The 24,061-nt window shown below is 41.7% G+C and overlaps 1 protein-coding gene across 1 annotated transcript in view; it reads left to right on the top strand.

The window, feature by feature from the left end:
• UVRAG (UV radiation resistance associated) overlaps window positions 1–24,061 on the top strand; it is a 191,576-nt gene that overhangs the window by 84,849 nt on the left and 82,666 nt on the right. The window contains exons 7-8 of the mRNA XM_089677986.1: window positions 18,942–19,047; window positions 22,736–22,862. Coding sequence (XP_089534112.1) covers window positions 18,942–19,047; window positions 22,736–22,862 — 233 coding nt within the window. The remainder of the gene's footprint in view (window positions 1–18,941; window positions 19,048–22,735; window positions 22,863–24,061) is intronic.

Here is a 24,061-nt window from a genome sequence, read left to right as displayed (position 1 = left end):
AGGTAGGTCTGTCATATTGTGCTAGTATGCATTGCATACTAGCGCATTATGACATTTGTGTTTGTGTGTGTGTGTGTTGTTTTTGTTTTTTTTTCTAAATGCAGCCAGTGACGTCACTGTGCAATTGTGGGAATGACGTCATTGCAGCTCTGCCATTCAAATGGCTGGAGCCCAGGAACTTGGAAGGAAGTGAACCAGGTGAAGATGAATCCCCGATCACCGGTTCAGGACACCGCTGATGAGATCTGTTTTCACAGGTAGGTCTGTCATAATGTGCTAGTATGCATTGCATACTAGTGCATTATGACATTACCCTGTGTGCGTGGGGGGCATCTTTTTTTTTTTTTTTTTTTTTTCTCTTAGATTGTAAGCTCCAAGGATCAGGGCCCTCCTATCCCTCTTGTATTGAACTGTATTGTTGCTGTATTGTCTCCTGTTATATTGTAAAGCGCTGAGCAAACTGTTGGCGCTATATAAATCTTGTAGAATAACAATAAAATAATAAATGCAGGCAGTGACATCACTGTGCAAGTGTGGTAATGACGTCATTGCAGCTCTGCCATTCAAACGGCTGGAGCCCAGGAACTTGGAAGGAAGTGAACCAGGTGAAGATGAATCCTCGGTCAGTGGTGTAAGGGCACCGCTGGAGAGATCTGTTTTCACAGGTAGGTCTGTCATAATGTGCTAGTATGCATTGCATACTAGTGCATCATGACATTACCGTGTGTGTGGTTGGCATCTTTTTTTGTTTTTTTTCTAAATGTGGTTTACTACCGCTTTAAGCATATCTTGGAGCAATATGGGTATGGTAGGAAGGGGTAAATAATATATGACTGCGTAGAGCCCAATGGAAAATGCTACACAATTGCCGAACATTTTGGTCAACATTTGCCTATATAGCGGTGACTTTTGCTAGTCTCTCCACAAGGTGTCAGTGCAGTACTTCTAAACGCTGGGGTCACATGGGATCTACAGTGTGCCTGCAGTGGTTGTATCTGATAACACGGACAGCAGTTTGCACATATTCAACAAATGTAACATTCCAGATACCCGAGAAAACGAGAAAAATACACCATTACATCAATCATGAGAGATTACATGGGAGCCTCAGATCATTTAACATAGCAGAATTTTATAACAACGGACCTACCCTTGTAAATTATACCTTTACTTTTGGGGAATCGATTGGCGATGGTCTGTAACTTATGATAGGAACACGAGCGTTCTTTTACTACCTCCATCGATGCAAAGCCCTACATAATAGATCACCATATGATAAAAAACAATAGCTTGGTCACATGATCAGAAATGAGCATCATTGCATAATCCAGACCCCTTTTAAGTGGCTCCTTAGAGCGCCTCACGCAGGCTGTCACTCAGAACACAATCTGTATTAAATTTAAACTCCTGCTTGATACATTTGACAAGACAAATCCCCGGCCTCTCCAAACACTTAGACTTTAAGTAGGGCTGGTATTGAAAGCTTTAGTCTAGGAATGCAGTGCCAATCTTATCGGTTTCCCCCGCATACCTTCAAAGGGATTGTACAAGATAAATAGAGAGCACTTAATGCGCTAATTTGTAGACCGTTACCCAAAAATCTCATTTCTGGCTCACTTTTTTTTTTTCTTGACATTTTATTTATGTTTTACATGTCTTGAGACAATGTTAGATTACAGGGAAGGACCGATGTTTGAAGTGGGCAGTCTATTTTACTGTAAATATTTCATATTTAAGTCATCGTCACATGCGATGTGAGAGAAATATAGTCAGTTTGACGTGAGTTAAAGGGTGCACGCCAGACTGTCATTTAGGGGTCACAGCTAGAACGCTGAGCGGCTGTAATCTTACTCCTGGCATCCATCGTTTGCAGCTTGGCCACCCCGCTGAGGTACTTTGTGTTTTGTTTTAGTATAGTTTATTTTAATTTATTTATTTTTTTGTAAATGTCTATGACCTTATCTACAATTTTTTTTTTTTTTTTTTTTTTTTTTTTTTTTTTTTTTATGCTACCCCAGGAGCCTTTTGCAGAGCTTTATTTATTTATTTCAGGTACTTATATAGCGTCGTCAATGCACACAGCACTTTACATATATATATTATACATTCACATCAGTCCCTAACCCTCAAGGGGCTTACAATCTAAGCTTTCACTTAGATTAATCTATGCCAGTAAAAGAATTCATTAAAGTCTATCTCCCAATAAAATATTAGCCCCCTCCCTCCCATCCTCTCCTAACCCATCCTTTTTTTTTTTTTTTTCTTGTATTGCAAAGAAAGGTGTACACGCTAAAGGAACAGTTCACACTTACTGCATGCTAAAACAGTATGTGTGCACTATCAGTGGGGCTTGGTTCCTTGTATTGCACAATACTTTTTTTTTTTCTTTTTTTTTTTTTTTCTGTCTCAATATTTTTATTGAGAAAGTTTTGTTTTAAGAATACAACAAGCTCAAAATACACCCATGCAGGGGCAGAGCAGAACAATAACACATAATTAGATATATCCTGCTGACTTGTATTAGTCAAATAACGGAATGTCCAATGACATCGAGGAGGGACAGCAAAAAGCCAAACCAAATAATAGCAGAAGCAATCCATCATATTACCAGAAAAAGAAGAGGAAATGAAAAAAAAAAAAAGTTAGAAGGAAGTAAAAATAAAATATAAAAACATAGAGAGAAGAGGGGAAAAAAAAAGAATCAGAAAGAAAACATGGAGGAAAGGAAAACTAGAAGAATCACAGATCCAGGGCTAGCACAGGCAATGATTATAAGAGGCCATAACTAGAAGGAGGCAGGGATGGCAAGGAATAACGTATCCAAGATTCCCAAACCTATAGGAATCTCTGATGAGAATCATGAAGAACGCTAGACATCTGTTCATTGATCAACATAGCATCCATCCGGGTCTTCACCCCCCGGAAGACAACCAAAGGGGTTCTCCAAGCTTGAGCTATAGCACATTTGGCCGAAATAAATAGGTAGGATGCCAATTTCTGCTGAGACCTAGACAGACCCAAAATTGGACAATGAAGGAGGGCCACCTTGCATCCCTACGGACCGTAATATGAAATAGCGTTTGTAGCAAACCAAAAACCCTAGACCAGAAGCCTATCAATCGCGGTCACGACCACCAAATGTGCAAGACATCCCCACGTAGAGCACAGTTCCGGAAACATCTATCTCTGCCAGTCGGATAAAAGTGAGCAGTCCGTCGGTGACATTTCATTCATTTTGTGGTGACTTTGGGTGAGTTCTGGTGTTGTGTAATAAGGGACAATTATCGCAAAAACAGCTCTCTGTTCATAGGCTGGGATTATTTACCCGTGTCCCCCATGTATGATGTCACTTACAGCCTGCCTCCTTCCAGCATTGACACACCTCCACAAACAGGAAATGAAAGGCTTTGTAGTCATGTGACTGCTGGATTTAGAAAAAAAAAAAATGCTACTAGATCTATTTCTTTGACTAACTGTATAGGAAAAACATATATTTGCTTTACAGCAAGGTGCTTTGAGGAGAGTATGTTCAGATACAATAATAGCACTGCAGCCTGCATTTTATGGATCCTGCAGTGCCCAACAGATTTTTCCCCTCTTTGACTGGTCACATGACCAGGCATTTCTCCTGGATTTTCTTTTATTTTAACTCCGCTCCCCTGTTTTTCGGGTTCCCAAAACCAGCAGAGCTCATTTCATATTTGTAAATCACACCGCTGAGCTTTCTAAATGTTTGGTAGTAGAGGCAGGTATATTGCCAAATGGGCCTCCAGTTGGACCACTTATCTTCTTTTCAAATGTTTATCTGTCTATTCTTAGCTGCTGTGTTTAAAAAAAAAAATAAAAAAAAAAAAAAAGCCTGTTTTACATGGTTCAGTGGCTCAATTTCCAATTTACACACAGCTCAGCTTCACTTTTTTTTAAAGAAGTAAAATAAGTGAGCATAATTAAAATTGAAATTAAATAATAATAATAAAAAAAAAAAAGCATCTATTTCTGCAGGTACTCCTCTCTGGCACTGTCTCCTTGCAGTCTCAGTACTCTAAAATCCAAAGGTGGTCATCTTTCAGTGGACAGTTTCGTCCTTCTGCTTTCTGTGTGACCAAGGCTGTCATAAACATGCCTCCTGATTGGACGTCATCACGCTGGTCTAGGGTCGGAGTACACCTGGACAATGCAGCCCTCTCATGTCATTATGTGAGTGTTAATATGTCCAGCAGGACCACTTAATGTCCGGACACTTTTACACCCTTCCAGTGCAGGCCAATTTTCAGCTTTCAGCGCTATCACACATTGAAGGACAATTGCGTGGTCATGCAACACTGTACCCATAAGAATTTTTTTAGCATTTTTTTGAGACCGATAAAACTTTATTTTGGTGGTATTTATTCACCACTGGGATTTTTATTTTTTTGCTATATAAATGAAAAAGCCCAAAAATTTTGAAAGTGTTTCTTATAAAATTTTGCAAATCTTTCATCGTAAATGTTGGCCAAAATTTATTCAGTTCTCTTTTTAGTAAAAAAAAAAAAACCCAAATTAGTGTATAACCAAAAATTATAATTCAAGATTTTTTCTACATTTTTATTTATTTTTTTTTAAATTGATTATTTTTTTTAACATACTGTCACCGTAGCAATACAGTGTCACCATAGTGACACTGTACTACTTGTGGGGGGTGATGTTTTTTTTTTTTTACACTGCTTTTACACCCATAAAGGCTGTAAAAGCAATCATTTCTCCTTCTCTCTAGCTGCATTCTTGCAGCCATTAAGAAATACTGTGTGAGCTGTGATTGGTCACAGCTTATCAAATTGTACAAGGCTGTTGTGAAAAGCCTTGTACCATGTGATCTCTGTGATCATTCACAGATTTTACACGTAGTAAGCAATGATGTCAGAAGTGACATCCTGCTTACTCCTTTGCATGTGATCACTGATTGGCCTATCGGTGATCACATGATCAAGACCTCGTACAGAGGTCCCGTCCGACGATCGGTGTTTAACTGTGTCCGGAGGCATTGGATCGCGGTGCTGCGTGCTCCCAGGGAGCGCGCACAGTCCAAAATGGCGGGCGCCGGTTATTGGGCCCTCAATCCCCTCATGTTTTGCATTGTATTGGTATTGTTCTGTCACATGTTCTGTCCCCCTTTGTATTGTACAGCGCTGAGCAAACTATTGGCGCTTTATAAATACTGTATAATAATATTTCAGTTACTTCTATAGCGCCGTCATGGCCAATCAGTGCACACATGATCGTGACCTCACACAGAGGACACAGCGGGCCCTGGATCGCGGTGCCGTGCGCTCCCAGGGAGCGCGCACAGTCCAAAATGGCGGGTGCCGTTTATTTCAGGTACTTATATAGCGCCGTCAATTTGCGCAGCGCTTTACATATATATTGTACATTCACATCAGTCCCTAACCCTCAAGGGGCGTACAATCTAAGGTCCCTAACTCACATTCATACATACACATACTAGGGCCAATTTATACAGGAGCCAATTAACTGCCACCGTCCGGCCGTTTTATATACATGGGCTGGATGGGAAGTGGTTAAACTGAAATCTATAGATGGCTCTCTGGGTTTCGGAGTGTGTGTATTGGGGTGGGGTGCGGGTCGTTGGTTAATGGGTTCACAAACTTGAACTTCTGCTTTAAGTTGATCACATTGTGAGACATATGTAGAAATAAATTGAGTATACATTCCCTTGAATCGCCTTTTTCTAACCAAGATTGTTGAAATCTACCCAACCTCTCCCCTCCCTGTGGACTTTGTTTCCCCATAGCCTCATCATGAAATAAGGGGAAAGTGTTTTAGAATGTTGTTTCAGCCACACATTGCTGCATATTAATTGTTATTCTAAAGCACAAAGTGTGGCGTTTTCACCGCAGTCCCTGCAATAACATCCCTCCGTCTCACACGTTTAACAGAACAGGAACCTGTACGTGTTGCGTCTGCATGAGTGAAGCCATTTCCGCTGCCATAGAAGCATAGCTGCCGCAGGCGAGCCTCTTCAACTGGGACTGGCATTTTCCTGAACACAGGGAGATTTGCAGCGTTCCTTCCTGATTGAATGCCTGTCACCGAGGCAATCATTATTAATACCCTGAGATCTTTCCTCTAAGCCCCTGGACCTCGGAAGAGATTCCCTCCATTCAGCAAGCAAGTTTCTTGATGGTTCATTGCAATCTGATATGGTTGACTGGAGCTGCTGTAACCATATGTTTTGACTTGTCATGTATGAGGACCATATCGGCGCTTTCCAGAGCCGAAGGTTTAACTATTACTACGTTTTTTCTGCTGGGCTGTTTTTAGTATTGTGCAAATTTGTGTCAAATGTTTGGAAGCTTTAATGGTGGTTATGCTGTTTGAACTTGGGTTGAACATTGGTGACCTCTCCTCGTACTAGTTTTGACAAGCGTTCTGCATATCACAGCATCCACTGAGTGTTTGTTTTGATTTTGGTCGAAAGTTCTGTTTTGATAATTCGGTCATGGAGATGTTATAGCCATTGGAAACCCATACCCAACTTTAGCTGTTAAAGTACTTTAGGTCATTACATTTAAAAATGTAGCCAATTACAGTGATTCTTGAGTCTCTTCGATGTTGTATTCTGCAGAGGGTCTGCTGCTGCCCCCAGTCTTCCAGGTTGTATGACACCAGGAGTCATATAACCCTCTTCCTGTAAACCCAAGGTGTCATGGACTCACCCCCTGGTAGTGTGTGTCAAAATGGCACCCTGCATTAATAGTACAGTGCTGCAGGTAATCGGCTGGTATCATTATGTCAGTCCAGCTCTGAGGGATGGAAGACCACCCATCGTTGGTTAAGAGGATGACCCTACACATCATAGATAGCATGCACAAGGTGGTATCAAAAAGGTTAGAGACTAGTTTTGTAACACGCCAACAAATCGCAGCGTAAGGCTGCACACACAGTCAAAGGGAGCACCGACCTTCATAGGTCAGTGTGCCAAAAGACATCGTCCTGTGTACATCGGGAGCTGTGCAACTGGTGTTATTCTGACCACGTGCATTACGATGTCTGCTATTTCATCATGGATAGTAAGTTGGAACAAAGGGCAATTGTGAATTTCTGCTTGAAACTAGGCAAATCTGCCATAGATACGTTTGAAGTGATTTGGCAAAGTTACGGCGATGCTGCAGTGAGTCATTGTCTCAGCCAATGAGGAGGGAGAATCCCTAGAGAGCCAACGCTTTCATGCACATCGCTGGATTGCAATGGGGCTCAAGTATTAAGGGGGCTAAAGGGGGCATGTCCTGCACACAGAAGGGTTTTTCCTTCATGCATAGAATGTAGAGATGCACCGATACCTTTTTTTTTTTTTTTTTTTCTTTCAATCGGCGAGTAACAATACTTTTGGTCAAGTACTCGCCAATACCGAGTACCGATACTTTGTGGTACGATTTGCGTTAATGGACACAAATTGTATCGCAAACAGCATGCGATTTGAACAGAAATAACATTTCTGTCCAAATTGCATTCAGTTCCCCCACTGCTTCTGTGTGAACCCAGGCTTGTCATAGCCAGAATTCACACAGGAGCGGTGCGGGAAACCTCCCTGCAGGCATCCCATGCTTGGTGTCAGTGGTAGGAGAGGAGAGACGATGACAGTTCGGGCTAGACGGCATCTGATTGGTCAGCTGCTGCTGGTATCGGTGCATCGCTATTAGAACGCATGAAGGTAAAAAACCTTCACCATGTGCAACCACTTTAACCACTTCCCGACCGGCCGTTGTATATAAACGGCCGGACGGTGGCAGTGCAGGGTCGGGTGGCCGTTTTTAAACTGCCTCCCCGCACCCTGCTTGTGTGTGCTCCCCGGGAGCGTGCAGCACCGCAATCCGGTGCCCGCTGTGACCTCCGGACACAGTGAAACACCAGTTGTCGGGAGGGACCTCTGTACGAGGTCCCGATCATGTGATCACTGATTGGCCAATCAGTGATCACATGCAAAGTAGTAAGCAAGATGTCACTTGTGACATCATTGCTTACTACCTGTGAAATCTGTGAATGATCACAGAGGTCACATGGTACAAGGCTATTCACAACAGCCTTGTACCATGTGACAAGCTGTGACCAATCACAGCTCACTCAGTATTTTTCAATGGCTGCAAGAATGCAGCTAGAGAGGAGGAGAAAGTATTGCTTTTACATCCTATATGGGTGTAAAAGCAATCAGTGTGTTAAAAAAAAAAAAAAAAAAAATCTTCATCACTCCCCACAAGTAGTACAGTGTCACCATGGTGACACTGTACTGCTAGGGTGACAGTATGTAAAAATAAAAAATATAAAAAAAGTTAAAAAAAATGTTTAAAAATTATAATTTTTGGTTATAAACTAATTTGGATTTTTTTTTTATTAAAGAGAGAACGGAATAAATTTTGGCCAAAATTTATGATGAAATATTATTTATTTGCAAAATTTAAAAAAACAAAACAAATTTTTGGACTTTTTCATTTACATAGCAACAAAAATAAAAATCCCAGCGGTGAATAAATACCACCAAAATAAAGCTTTATCTGTCTCAAAAAAATGGTAAAAAAGTCATCTGGGTACAGTGTTGCATGACCGCGCAATTGTCATTCAAAGTGTGATAGTGCTGAAAGCTGAAAATTGCCCTGGTCAGGAAGGGGGTAAAAGTGTCCGGGCTGGAAGTGGTTAAGTGAGTATGTTGCTTTGCGCTGCAAAAAAAAACAAAAAAAAAACCTAAAACAAAGGTAATCCGCTGAATCTGATCTGTGCACTTCCGTGATGCGATCAGAAAAATAGAATACATGTATACGAGATTTCTTACATAATAGCTAAAACAAAAACCGTGTAGCGAAGGTCCAATGTAATCACAGCGTAGCTGCAAACCAGGGTGTAACACAAACCTGAGAATAACCATGAGTCTGAGCCTGGGTTCACACTGATGCTGTGTGGCAGATTGCATGCGATTCACATAGGAACTGCACTGCATTCCTGTGAAAACCACATGCGATCCGATTCTGGTGCGGACAAAAAAGGGTCCTGCACTAATTTGATGCGGTGCGATTGGAGCCATACAAAATGTATGGCTCAAATTGCACCGTACAGAAATCGCATGTGGTTTTCGCAGGAATGCAGTGCAGTTCCTATGTGAATCGCATGCAGTCTGCCACACCTCATCAGTGTGAACCCGGGCTTAGACTCATTTTTGTTGAGATTCGATCAGTCGGCCAAGCCATAATATTGATTGTTTTGCATCTATTGGCAGTACTGAGATACAGTGAATACAAGCATATTTCAATTGACCAGACTATAGTACATGGTGGAAACAGAGATGTGATCAATAACTTACATTTTAGTAGTTATGATCGTATGTTAATTATCAATCAAAATCCACTTCCCCATCTGTGGTATATTGATCAAATAGGTTATCGACTGATCCTGGATTCCTATTCGAAGAAATTAACCACTTCAAGTCCGGACACTTTTACCCCCTTCCTGCCCAGGCCAATTTTCAGCTTTCAGTGCTATCACACTTTGAATGACAATTGCGCGGTCATGCAACACTGTATCCATATGAATTTTTTAGCATTTTTTTGAGACAGATAAAGCTTTATTTTGGTGGTATTTATTCACCACTGGGATTTTTATTTTTTTTGCTATGTAAATGAAAAATTCCAAAAATTTTGAAAGAGTGTTTTTGAAATAAATATTTCATCATAAATCTTGGACAAAATTTATTACGTTATCTTTTTTGTAAAAAAAAATAACCCAAATTAGTTTATAACCAAAAATTAAAATTTTTAAACTTTTTTTTTTACAATTTTTTTATTTTTTTATATTTATGGGTTGTTTTTTTTTTTTTTTTTTTTTTTTTCATACATACTGTCAGCCTAGCAGTACAGGGTCACCATGGTGACCCTGTACTACTTGTGGGGGTGATGGAGAATTTTTTTTTTTTACACTGATTGCTTTTACACCCATGAAGGCTGTAAAAGCAATCATTTCTCCTTCTCTCTGGCTGCATTCTTGCAGCCATTAAGAACTACTGAGTGAGCTGTGATTGGTCACAGCTTGTCACATGGTACAAGGCTGTTGTGAATAGCCTTGTACCATGTGACCTCTGTGATCATTCACAGATTTCACAGGTAGTAAGCAATGATGTCAGAAGTGACATCTTGCTTACTACTCTACATGTGATCACTGATTGGCCAATCAGTGATCACATGATTGGGACCTCGCAGAGAGGTCCCGTCCGACGATCGGTGTTCCACTGTGTCCGGAGGACACAGCGGGCACCGGATTGCGGTGCTGCGCACTCCCAGGGAGCGTGCACAAGCAGGGGGCGGGGAGGCCATTTAAAAATGGCCACCTGACCCTGCGCTGCCACCACCTAGCCGTTTATATACAACAGCCGGACAGGAGGTGGTTAAAGTGATGATTTATCAAAGTGTGTATGGCCACCATAACACAGATGAACTGACGTTTTTCTCTTTCCAATCTCTAAGCATCCTACTGGTTAACAATGTGACATTTTTGTTCAGTTGCATGTACAAAACACTTACAAATTTGCCTGCTGTAATCGTTTCTTAGGTATAAATGTTTAATGTTTCTTCTTTCTGTCATATCCGAATCACTTTATACCTTCGTTTAGTACTGATGAAAGCACGGGGTGTCATAGCTTGCTGTCTGTCAGCTTGCTATTATGCAAGTCACTTTCACACCTGAAATTGTGATTCTTTTCTGTCTAGACAGCCTTACTGAAAAAATGCTAACAAACCCGGCTCAGATAATAGATCCAGGACTAGGTTTACTGTTAAATAGGATCATAATCATTTCAGTGTCTGGGTGGTTTTAAAGGGAATTCCAGCTTGTTATGAGACCTACCGCTGTGTAATATTTCACGCTGTTTAGCAAGTAAAGCTTGAAGGGGATTCAAGATTAATAAACCAGTTGTGATCACCTGCAGTCTTGAAACCCTCCAACTCCATCTTTCTGCACAATGTGCTCATAATTGTTTAGGGCAAGGGTCTCCAAACTCCCAAAAAAATTGCAAATTTACTGTCCTCCATACTTTAGAGTGCGGGGGGGGGGAGGCGGACTGTGGCCATTGGGAGTAGAAATTGTCCTGGTGTCAGTGGGAATAAACAATTCATCTTAGGTGTCACTGGGAGGAATAGTGCTCCATCGCTGGTATCATTGGGTGTGATGGTGCTCCATCATTGTTGTCATGTTGAGGAATAGTGCCCTACCGTTGGCGTCAATAGAAGAAATGGTGCCCCATTGTTGTCCGTAGCAGGTGGAGGAATAGTGCCCCATTGTTGGTGTCAGTAGCAGGGGGAGGAATAGTGCCCCATTGTTGGTGTCAGTAGCAGGGGGAGGAATAGTGCCCCATTGTTGGTGTCAGTAGCAGGGGGAGGAATAGTGCCCCATTGTTGGTGTCAGTAGCAGGGGGAGGAATAGTGCCCCATTGTTGGTGTCAGTAGCAGGGGGAGGAATAGTGCCCCATTGTTGATGTCAGCAGTAGGGGGAGTAATAGTGCCCCATTGTTGATGTCAGCACCAGGGACAGGAATAGTGTCCCATTGTTGATGTTAGCAGCAGGGGGAGGAATAGTGCCCCATTGTTGTCAGCAGCAGGGGGAGGAATAGTGCCCCATTGTTGGTGTCAGTATCAGGGGGAGGAATAGTGTCCCATTGTTGTCAGCAGCAGGGGGAGGAATAGTGCCCCATTGTTGTCAGCAGCAGGGGAGGAATAGTGCCCCATTGTTGTTGTCAGCAGCAGGGGGAGGAATAGTGCCCCATTGTTGTTGTCAGCAGCAGGGGGAGGAATAGTGCCCCATTGTTGTCAGCAGCAGGGGGAGGAATAGTGTCCCATTGTTGTCAGCAGCAGGGGGAGGAATAGTGCCCCATTGTTGTCAGCAGCAGGGGAGGAATAGTGCCCCATTGTTGATGTCAGCAGTAGGGGGAGGAATCGTGCCCCATTGTTAGCAGCAGGGGGAGGAATAGTCCCCATTGTTGGTGTCAGCAGCAGGGGGAGGAATAGTGCCCCATTGTTGATGTCAGCAGCAGGGGGAGGAATAGTGCCCCATTGTTGGTGTCAGTAGCAGGGGGAGGAATAGTGCCCCATTGTTGGTGTCAGCAGCAGGGGGAGGAATAGTGCCCCATTGTTGGTGTCAGTAGCAGGGGGGGGGAATAGTGCCCCATTGTTGGTGTCAGTAGCAGGAGGGTATGCTCCGCTGTGTTAGTGGGAGCAATAGTGTCTTGTATCAGTGGAAGGAACAGCGCAGCAATGGCCAGATAAAGGCAAGCAAACATTTTATAACATTTATAGGTAAAGTTGATCCAGGGAATATCTGATTGCCTCTCGGGGTACCAGGAAGGAATTTTTTCCCAGCAGGAGTAAATTGGATCATGCTTTGCCGGGGCTTTTTTTTTTGCCTTCCTCTGGATCAACTGTGGGTATAGGATTTATAACTTTTTTTTTTTTTTTTTTTTAATGGTTGAACTGGATGGACTTTTGTATTTTTTTTCAGCCAGACTAACTATGTAAAGGGCCGCAGTTTGGAGACCACGGATTTAGTGGTTTTTCAGGTTTTTTGGGAGCGGGGTGTTTGTGGTGTGTTTGTTTTTTTTTTTTTTTGTGTTTGTTTTGGATGGTGAGGGGTTAGAACATGTCAGGTTGTGTAATGGTTTGTGTACCAGTTAGATAGAATGATGCAGGCCATACAAGGTTTGAATTCCGAACAATTTTTCGTCTGAAAATCGAAAACGTTCGCTCGGTAATCCGATGGTGCCATCATTGATTTTGAAAATCGGCCGACCATGTCATGAAGTTCACCCCATATAACATGCAAAACTTCTGTTCCTTCCAGTTCGCGGTTCATGCGCATATTCTTTTCGGAAAAACGATCGTACGATTTGACCATCATTGAGTCAAAAATCGGTCGTTTTTCACGAATTTTCCAACATACCCGACCACCAAAAAGTGAGGAACCACGAAAATCGGCGGATGCCTTTGACCCACTAACAGAGCGAAAATCGGCCGATTATTATTAGGTCCAATTTTCGGATGAAAAATTGGTCGAATTTCGACCCATGTATGGCCAGCATTACTGTCTCAATCTGCCCTGGTGACACTGTCTCTGGACGTAAAGAAATGGAGTAATCTTAGCGTTGGAACATTCAACATTCCTGTTGCCAGAACAGGAATTGAGGTGACCTTTTTTTTTTCAGTGGGGAAACTTATTCTAGTGACAGCTGCCTAAGGCTAGGTTCACACCTATGCAGTTTGCATTTGATCCGCTTCTGCAGTGCTTTTTGTGGTCAGTTTTGTGTTTTTGCACATTTTATGCTTTTTTTTTTTTTTCCCTCGTTGCTAGGCAGATTAAAAGGAAAAACGCACTACATGCGAAGGAGAAAAATCACTTATTTACAAAAATTCTTAACAAAAACTAAGAAGCGTTTTTTTTTTTTTCAAAATTTTCAGTGGTTTTTGGTTTAAGAAAAAATAAACCCAGAGGTGATTAAATACCACCAAAATAAAGCTCTGTCACAAAAAAATGATAAAAATTTCATATGGGTCCACTGTTGCATGACCGCACAATTGTCACTCAAAGTGCAACAACGCTGAAAGCTGGAAATTGGCCTTGGTAGGAAGGGGGTATAAGTGCCCTGTAGGCTAGTGGTTAAACATATTTGCACTGGAGTAGTGGCATCTACTTCAGTGATTTCCAGCTTCCAGGGGCATTGGCCAAGTATGGCATACTCACAGTTAAATTGGTTCAAGCAGGACCAAAATAACTACAGGTGAAACTCGAAAAATTAGAATATCGTGCAAAAGTTAATTTACTTCAGTAATGCAACTTAAAAGGTGAAACTAATATATGAGATAGACTCATTACATGCAAAGCAAGATAGTTCAAGCCGTGATTTGTCATAATTGTGATGATTATGGCTTACAGCTCATGAAAACCCCAAATCCACAATCTCAGAAAATGAGAATATTGTGAAAAGGTGCAATATTCTCAGCTCAAAGTGTCCCACTCTAATCAGCTAATTAAGCCATAACACCTGCAAAGGGTTCCTGAGCCTTTAAATGGTCTCTCAGTCTGGTTCAGTAGGAATCACAATCGTGGGAAAGACTGCTGACCTGACAGTTGTGCAGAAAACCATCAGTGACACCCTCCATAAGGAGGGAAAGCCTCAAAAGGTAATTGCAAAAGAAGTTGGATGTTCCCAAAGTGCTGTATCAAAGCACATTAATAGAAAGTTATGTGGAAGGGAAAAGTGTGGAAGACCTGCACAAGCAGCAGGGATGACCGCAGCCTGGAGAGGATTGTCAGAAAAAGGCCATTCAAAAGTGTCAGGGACTTTCACAAGGAGTGGACTGAGGCTGGAGTCAGTGCATCAAGAGCCACCACATACAAACGAATCCTGGACATGGGCTTCAAATGTCGTATTCCTCTTGTCAAGTCGCTCCTGAACAACAAACAACATCAGAATAGTCTTACCTGGGCTAAGGAAAATCAGACCTGGTCTGTTGCTCAGTGGTCCAAAGTACTCTTTTCTGATGAGAGCAACTTTTGCATCTCATTTGGAAACCAAGGACCCCGAGTATGGAGGAAGAATGGAGAGGCACACACTGCAAGATGCTTGAAGTCCAGTGTGAAGTTTCCACAGTCTGTGTTGATTTGGGGAGCCATGTCATCCTCTGGTGTTGGTCCACTGTGCTTCATAAAGTCCAGGGTCAACGTAGCCGTCTACCAGGAGATTTTGGAGCACTTCATGCTTCCTTCCGCAGATGAGCTTTATGGGGATGCTGACTTCATTTTCCAGCAGGACGTGGCACCTGCCCACACTGCCAAAAGCACCAAAACCTGGTTCAGTGACCGTGGGATTACTGTGCTTGATTGGCCAGCAAGCTCGCCTGACCTGAACCCCATAGAGAATCTATGGGGCATTGCCAAGAGAAAGATGAGAGACATGAGACTGAACAATGCAGAAGAGCTGAAGGCTGCTATTGAAGCATCCTGGTCTTCCATAACACCTCAGCAGTGCCACAGGCTGATAGCTTCCATGCCACGCCGCATTGAGGCAGTAATTGCTGCAAAATGGGCCCAAACCAAGTACTGAGGACATATGCATGCTTCTACTTTTCAGAGGTCCGATATTGTTCTATGTACAATCCTTGTTTTATTGATTGCATGGAATATTCTCATTTTCTGAGATTGTGGATTTGGGGCTTTCATGAGCTGTAAGCCATAATCATCACAATGATGACAAATCACGGCTTGAACTCTCTTGCTTTGCATGTAATGAGTCTATCTCATAGATTAGTTTCACCTTTTAAGTTGCATTACTGAAATAAATGAACTTTTGCATGGTATTCTAATTTTTTGAGTTTCACCTGTATATAAAAAATATACGATACCTGAAATTCTTCTTAATGTGGAACTTTAAGAGGTACCAGTGTAGACATTTTTTATATAAATTCTTAATTTTATTTTACATACATGCAAAGATTTTTAATTTCAAAATGTGTTCCAGTCTGACAACTACAAACAATACACATGACACTGATCAATCCTGCCTCTTATACCGGTTAAGGGGAGGTGTTCTGTAGTTCAGACGGGAACTGGTCAGGGTTGAGAACTCTGCATGAGATATTAAAGTGGTATTACAGCCCTGGTCAAAAGTTTTTAGCATGACACAAATATTAATTTACCTGCAAGGAAACACGTGCAGTCATTGGTGCTTTGCAAAGGCAAAGATCTTGCTGCTATTAAGATTACATCCAAATCAACTATTTATCAGATCATCAAGAACTTCAAGGAGAGAGGTTCAATTGCTATGAAAAAGGCTTCAGGGCGCCCAAGAAAGTCCAGGAAGCGCCAGGACCATCTCATAAAGTTGATTCATCTGCAGGATCGAGGCACCACCAGTACAGAGCTTGCTGACGAATGGCAGCAGGCAGCTGTGAGTGCATCTGTATGGACAGTGAGGTGAAGACTTTTGGAGGATGGCCTGGTGTCAAGAAGGGCAGCAAAGAAGCCACTTCTCTCCTTAGGAAATACGTCAGGGACAGACTGATATTCTGCTAAAGGTACAAGGATTGGACTGCTGAGGAGTGGGGTAAAGTCACTTTCTCTGATGAATCTCCTTTCCGATTGTTTGGGACATCCGGAAAAAACCTCGTCCGGAAAAGAAAAGGTGAGCGCTACCATCAGATCTTGGTCTTTCCAGCAATAAAGCATTCTGAGGCCATTCATGTGTGGGATTACTTCTCAACCAAGGGAGTGGGCTCACTCACAATTTTGCCTAAACACGGCCATGAATAAAGAATGGTACAAAAACATCCTCCGAGAGCAACTTCTCCCAACCATCCAAGAACAGTTTTGTGATGAACAATGCCTATTCCAGCATGATGGAGCGCCTTGCCATAAGGCAAACGTGTTAACTAGCTTGAGGAACAAAACATCAAAATTTTAGGTCCATTGCCAGGAAACTCCCCAGACCTTAATCCCATTGAGAACTTATGGTCAGTCCTCAAGAGGCGGGTGAACAAACCCCCCACCCCACCCCTCCAACAAATTCTGACAAACTCCAAGCATTGATTATGCAAGAATGGGCTGTCATCAGTCAGGATCTGGCCCAGAAGTTGCTTGACAACATGCCAGGGTGAATTATTATTATACAGTATTTATATAGCGCCAAAGGGTTTGCTCAGCACTGTACAATAGCAAGGGGGACAGAACATGAGACAAGACAGAAACAATACAATACACAAGGGGTTTGAGGACCCTGCTCTTTCGAGCTTACAATCTAGGAGGGAGGGGAATTGTAGAGGTCTTGGAAAAAAAAGGGTCAACACTGCACATAAACTTAATGTAATTGTCAGCAAAAGCTTTTGACACTTATGAAATGTTTATAATTATACTTCAGTATACCATAGTAACATCTGACAAAAAGATCTAAAAACACTGAAGCTGCAGACTTTGTAAAAATTAAATATTTGTGTCCATTCTCAAAACTTTTGGCCAGGGCTGTATATCCAAAAGCAAATATTTATTATATCGCAGCTTACCATTTCTTGATGGCTGTATTAGTTTTCTCTTTTAGGCTTGTGTTCTTCTATTTTCATCTGGTGATCCAGCCAGTAAGTCTGTTATTTATCAAAAAAGCAGGCTCTTCAGCAGAATGTATCAGTCTACATGATTGAGACAAACCATTTAACACTACCAGGAGTGCTTACTATGATCAGCTTTTATTTGTGTAATACCTTTATCCCAAAAATAAAACAACTGTTTGCTGTAACTGCTTAAGTAATAGCTGTAGATCGGCTTAATTTTTTAGTGTATCTAAATCTGCTAGTACATCTAACACTTCCCTCCCCCAAGGCTGACAATGCTGCTGTCTAAAGGTGCCCCTTGTGCTCCTTCATCCAGAGTGGGGTCACTCTAATACAGGAGGTGTGTTATTGGCCATATCACCAGGTGAAAATGATTTAGTTCAGACTAAGTGTCCGGTGATTATCTGTTCCTGTCCTAATTAATCATGCTAGCTCTGTAGTGCGCGCACTTGAAGAAAACCCACACTGACACACGAGTTCAGTCTGTGAATACTTCTAATTTATTGGAATGAAAAAGTGAGTTTATATATGCAAGATGATGCAAAAATCACGTGAGAGCAGCATTAGCATTATATTAGTCTTTGGTCATTTTACATGAAAACAATCTTCCTGCAGAATATAGGCGTGATCTCCTTCTAGCCATTATCTCTAGAAAGAAATATTTTCTTTGTTCTCAAGTTCACTCGATGGGAGGGGTCGCTGAGCAGCTTTTTTTGAGTTAAGGAGGACTACAAAGACCAGCAGGCAAAATACATATATATATATATATATATATATATATATATATATATATATTCATACAAAACATTTAGAAATATAAAAAGTATAACAGTAGATAGATATAGATATAGATATTTTTATATATATATATATTAGATATAGAGATATATAAAAATGTATATATTCAACAGGAAACCAAATAGGCATTTTACCATATCCATCACAATATCAGAGGAGAAAAAGACTAAAAAAAAAAAATCAAATACAGTTACCACATCTAATTGGTAAGCTGCAATATATGACGGTTTGGGTTTAATACAGAGTGAACAGCACTGGATTTCTGGCAGAATTAACGTGTGTGTGTGTGTACGTTGTTTGGTTTTGTTTTTTTTGTTTTTTCACTTTTCGAACCAATATAACAAAACATTTTCAATTGTATGTGTAACAGACCAAAGGGGAGCAAATAATAGAAGCTCGTTGTTAGGGTTTACATACTCTTAAAACTTCATGTTTTTTTGGGGTTTTGTTTCATTTGGAGCTGGACAGATCCCAGAAGCCAAGCAGTCAGTTTGATAGTGTCAGCTTCCAAAATTTGTTGTGGCATTTGCTATTGTTATCAGTTTCCTGGCTCCTGGGTCGGACTGACTGGCTCCGGTGTTCTGGGTTGACGTGTACAACCCTTGCAGTACGTGACATTTTTCTTGTTGATTGGTTAAATGTTCAAGTATGGATTCTGTGAGCCAAAAGGCTGGAGAATTGAGTTTGTATGATAAACTGAGATTTTTCATTAACTGTTCCTTCAGATATGTAAATCTGAAATCCCATTTTGTGCTACCTTGTAGAATTTTCTAGATCAGGTTTCAGGCTAAAGGTCTTCTACCTTTTTTGTTGAAAACTACTTTAAGGTCTCTTTATTGTGTGTTTGGAAGATGTTTTGACGTGGTTTTGCTTTCGTGTTGCAAGTCTGGGTGCCCTGCCAACATTGCAGAGTTGAAGTAGTTGTGAAGCAAACCTGAAGTCTACGAGCAGAAAAAAAATGAAATCAATATAGGCTGGAGAGTGTCCACCCTGTTATTTTATACTGTTTTCCTCCTGCAGGCTTCATCGGGCCCAGTGTGCAATCAAGCAGACTCAAGTGACGGTTCAAAAAATTGGAACAGAGATTGAAGAGAAATTGCGTCTTTCTTCATCAAGCAACAACCTGGTGAGAATTTTTCTGAGCGCTAACTTTACTATAAAGCTGAACTCCAGCCTTCAGTCTTGCACAGTTGTACCGGCTTCTCCTGTACTGAAACTGTTTACTCTGATTTCACTGCACACTGTGAGTTTTTCCACAATGTGCATTAGAAGCTGCAGCAAACCATATGCAGCCTGCCTAGTTTCCTGGCTGGGAGGGCATCTATTCCTTTCCTCCCCAACCCGACTGTCCCTGGCCTGCCCCTATAATTCATTGGATTTCAGTTCTTTCATTCATTGAGGCATTTTGATATTTGCATAATTTGTCCCAGGGGCCAGCCCACTGCTCGCACCGGGGCTGAGGGAAGTTGATGTGAGTACTAAGGCAGGGTGCTGTGAGATTTTCAAGAAGCTATGTACAGCACCCTGCTGTGGTCCCGACTATCAGCCATGATCTGCTTGTATTGGATAGAGAAGCACAGAAACCTTTGAGCACATCACTGGGTCTGATTTAAGGTATGTTACGATAACAGAACATTTTTATTTAAAAATATCATTGGCGTGTTGATGAAGGTGGAGGGAAGAACCCCTTAGACTTGCTTTGCTGCTTCAGACAGCAAAAAACACACAGTGAGGAAGTGTATTTTATATCCTATTTACTGGACAGCATTGCATGTTGTCAGCGGTTGCAGCATGGCATCATTCACTTGAATGATTTGGGGGGGGGCGGTATAATTCCGTCTGCAGCATGTCTACACCCTCAGCAACAGGTGGAGTTGTTGAGGGGTGGTAAGACCGTGGCTCAGCTACGGGGTTTTACCACTCCTAAATCTCAAGCATAATTGAGGCCTTAAAGGATAAGTTCACCTTTCATAACATGCCACATGTTACATTCAAATTCAGGGTGTTACATGTTGTGAAAGGAACGGCCCCTGCTCCCCCACTTTGACAGCGGGTGATCTTTGTAGCAAACTAGCTCATCAGAATTGGACGCAGAGTTCCCCTTTTTCCTTTTCTTTTTATTGGAAGTATTCCTCAGTCCTACAGTCCCTACCCCCTCCCTTCCTGAGAGGCAAATGTTATATCCTGACAGATGGGGGGGGTCAACCCAAGTTAAGGCATCCTCAGTTCGGTGCCAGGCAGTCTGCGAAAGTGTAACCTTTCTCACCTAAAATCATGATAAGGCCAGCTCATCAGAGCATTGGGAAGCCCTGATCCCAGACCTTGTGTAGGCTCACCCATCATAAAACAGATAAGGCAGCTTCTCCCCGGAATTGAAAGAAGTTGAAACCTCCCAGAACCTAACAGTTAAAGATGACAGATGTTGGTTCTAATTCAGAGTTCTCCCGACCCCTCCCAAAACAGCATAAAGGCCAGTATTCAGAGCCACCCCCCCCCCTTGCAGAGGGATTTTTAAAAAAGAGACAGGCTGGCAGGCCTGGTAGAAGAAAAACACATCTCCTGAGTTTAACATTGTAACAGAGGAGATCAAAGACCCTTCCTGCTCTGCACTTGGATCTGCTTACAAATCAAGGCATATTGGCAAGTAACTTAACCCTTTAACTTCCTTCCTATTATCGCTTTGCTGTACCTTTTTTATATATATATATATCTTAGTTACATCTTTTTCTGTAAATATTTTATTGCACCTGTTTGACTCTCTTAGTAATACATCTTTCTTTCTGAAAGTGTTAAACTGTTTCTAAGCGCTTACTTGCAATTCACGAATTCCTGCCTTTTGAAGAGACGCTTCTGTGTATATTTGATAACGGGAGTTTCCCAGTCTCCGACAAAAGTGGTGGTGGCAGTAGAGGGTTAGTTGCGTAATTAACCCGACCCAGTAACAAGCGCATTCAGGCTGCAGGCACCGATTGTAGCCCATTAGCTGGACAATCGCTGTGCAGGGTACAGCTGGGTGTGGCCTTGTTACGCGCGTCACACCGCGGTTTTAGATCGGCCGGTCCTTCGGTCACGAGTTTGGTGAGAAGGTCTGGGGTCTGCCGCCGCGGGCGTGATGTATTACTGTTAGTCGCGGTCGTGTGATTATCACATGTTGGTGGCGGTGACCGTGCGAACGTGACAATCTTCTCCCCCGCTAGCTGTCAAAATGAAAACAAAAAAAAGCGACAGTTGCAGAGATCTGCCCGCCAGGCCACGTCATTCATTCACAGTCCTCTGTGAATGGGAAAACTAATAGCCTTAGCGGCTGTCTGCTTGTCGTTCTCAATGAACTACCACAGCTCTGTGGTAATTCCTATATTCTTCCTGTCAGAGGGTATCGATTTGCTCGTATGGGATGTACAGGCAAGCAGATATACTCAAAGTCTGCCAGAGACCTGCATTGTTCCAGCGTTCTGATCGCTGATGCAGTGCTTTACAGGCTCCTGCGACCAAAAATAGTAAATGCACTTTTTTTTTTTTTTTACCTGCAAACTAATGTGCATTTATTAATTTTTGTCAAAAGGTGAACTTATCCTTTAAATAATATGTAAACTCAATCACTAAAATTATAGGGATGCACCAAAATTTTGGTGGCCGAAAACACCCTTATCGGCCTTCGGCCGATATGAAAATAAGCACCGATACAAGTGCCGAAAATAACCCCATCTGCCGCCGCCGCTCAGTGGTTTTCAGCCTTACCTGAGAAACCACTGAATGATCCTGACTCTGGGCATAGATATAAGTGAAAGAAAGATGGCTTCCATTCATCCCTATGCCCTTTGTGGGCCAGAGCAATGTCACTTCCTGTTCTGGCACCTTGTAACCAAGGCCTTTTTGTTTGTTTTTTTGAAGTACTAGATCAAAGCTTTTTTTTTTTTTTTTTCTTTTAATCGAATGCTTTACGTTGTAGAGGATAGATGTGGAGCCTTATTATTAACTCCATATCTCTCCATAAAGAGGACCTGTCTCTAATTATTTTATGAAAAGGGATGCATGCATTCCTTTTCATAGGAATAAAAGTGATTAAAGAATCAAAAAGTAAAAAAAAAAAGATTTAAGTACCCCCTTCCTCCCGTGCTTGTGTGTAGTGGTGAACACATACGTAGGCCACGCCCACATATGTAAATGATGTTTTTAAACCACACATATGCAGTATTGCCACGAAAGGCCGAGCAAGAGCAGTAAGTTTTTAGTACTAGACCTCCTCTGCAACTTTACACTGGTAATTGTAGAAATTTTTAAAAGGTCACCCATGGAGATTTTTAAGTACCGCAGTTTGACGCCATTCCACGAGCAAGCGCAATTTGAAAGCATGACATGTTGGGTATCTATGTACTTTGTGTAACATCTTTCATATTTTACAAACAAAATTGGGGTATAGTGTGGTTTTTTTTTTTTTTTTTTTTTTTTTTTTTTATAATCATTTAAAGTGTTTTTTTTTTTTTTTCCCCAAAAAATTGCGTTTGAAAAATATATATTAATTTTTAAAAGCTGTCCATTTCTGTTTTCGGCCAAGTGCATCCTGAATTTTCAGTTTTGGTACCAGAGTTTTTGTTTCTGTACACCACTACTAAAATCTTTTCTAAGTTTTCAACATGTTAATGTCATCACAGAAGTAATTTTCAATATTTTTGTATCTGCAGATTTCGTTTTCATAGTTTTTCAATCATGTGCAAAGTGACTGTACCAAAATAATACAAAAAAATAGTAGTCGAGTTATCTGTTCCATTGTCTTCATCTTCTAAGGCTAGGTGCCTTTTATTTTTCACTTTTAGAAAAAAGAGAGCGAGTGTTTACGCCTGAAGATACTGGTCCTCCAGGATGAACTGGAGAGGCAAAAGAAAGCTTTGGGCCGGGAGGTGGAGCTATTGCACAAGGAGCGCAATGCACTTAATGTTAGATGTAAGTAAATATTTTGTGTTTTTTTTTTTTTTTTAAATTTATTTTTTTTTGTTTGTTTTAATCTTTTCTGACTCTTCTTTGCCTTTCTATTGTTCAATGAGTCCAACAATTGTACTGAGCAAGCTATAGTGTGGGGAGCAAGCACTCAATGATCCAGCAGTGCTATCCAATAATAAATAGCCCCTCTTTAACCACTTGCCTACCGGGCACTTTTACCCCCTTCCTGCCCAGGCCAATTTGCAGCTTTCACTTTGACAATTGCGCGGCCATGCAACACTGTACGCATGCCATTTTTATCATTTTTTTGAGACTGATAGAACTTTCTTTCGGTTGTATTTAATCACCTCTGGGTTTATTTTTTGCTAAACAAACCAAAAACTGAAAATTTTGAAAAAAAAAGTTTTTTTCTTGGTTTTTGTTAAAAAATGTTCTAAATAAGTAATTTGTCTCCTTCTCTGATGTGCGTGAATGAGGCTGCAGTGATAGGCACTGATGAGGAGGCACTGGTAGGTGGCACTGATGGGCATTGACAGGCATCCCTGATGGGTGCTGAAAGGCAGCACTCATACATGGCACTGATAGGTGGAACTGAAAGGCAGCACTGATGTGGCACTGGCAGGTGGCATTGATGTGGTACTGGCAGGTAGCATTGATGGGGCTACACTGATCATCAGGGCACTGATCATCATATGACGTCCTCCCAGAACAAGAGAACCACCGCCCTCCCGTCATTACCTTTTTATATGGTGGGCGGGAGGCGGTTAAACACAGTTGCTTTCAGGTCACTAAAGAAATAAAATCCCTGAAAGCTGAAAACCATTATACTAACCTCTCTGGGTGCCCCTGTGTCCAACCTTCCCTTTGTTCCATTACTGCAGGCCCTATCCATGTTTTCGACATTCGACTCCCGGAAGTGTGAATGCTGAACACACCCAACAGGGAGAGAGGTAGGATGTGCCAGTAGAGAGGAGTCTAATGGCTCTTCTCTTAGGATTTGACTGTTTGATTTCCTTAGAGACCAGACAGTTAAGTTGACTCTGTTATCCTCATGTATAACTAAAGGCAAAACCTTTTTTTGTTTTAGAGTGAAGAGGGAATAAAACACCTGTCAGGTTTTTATTGGTTTCTGAGTATCTGTTAGGGAGGTTCATTCTCTGTTTTACTGGTCACCATTATCTGTGAAAGTGAAAGAAAATCCC

Source organism: Staurois parvus, unplaced genomic scaffold (genome assembly GCF_062004578.1).
Source record: "Staurois parvus isolate SC_StPar_1 unplaced genomic scaffold, SC_StPar_1.0 ptg000196l, whole genome shotgun sequence".
NCBI lineage: Eukaryota > Metazoa > Chordata > Amphibia > Anura > Ranidae > Staurois > Staurois parvus.
The sequence above is the reverse complement of the archived record's forward strand: the minus strand, read 5'-3'. Positions and strand labels throughout refer to the sequence as shown.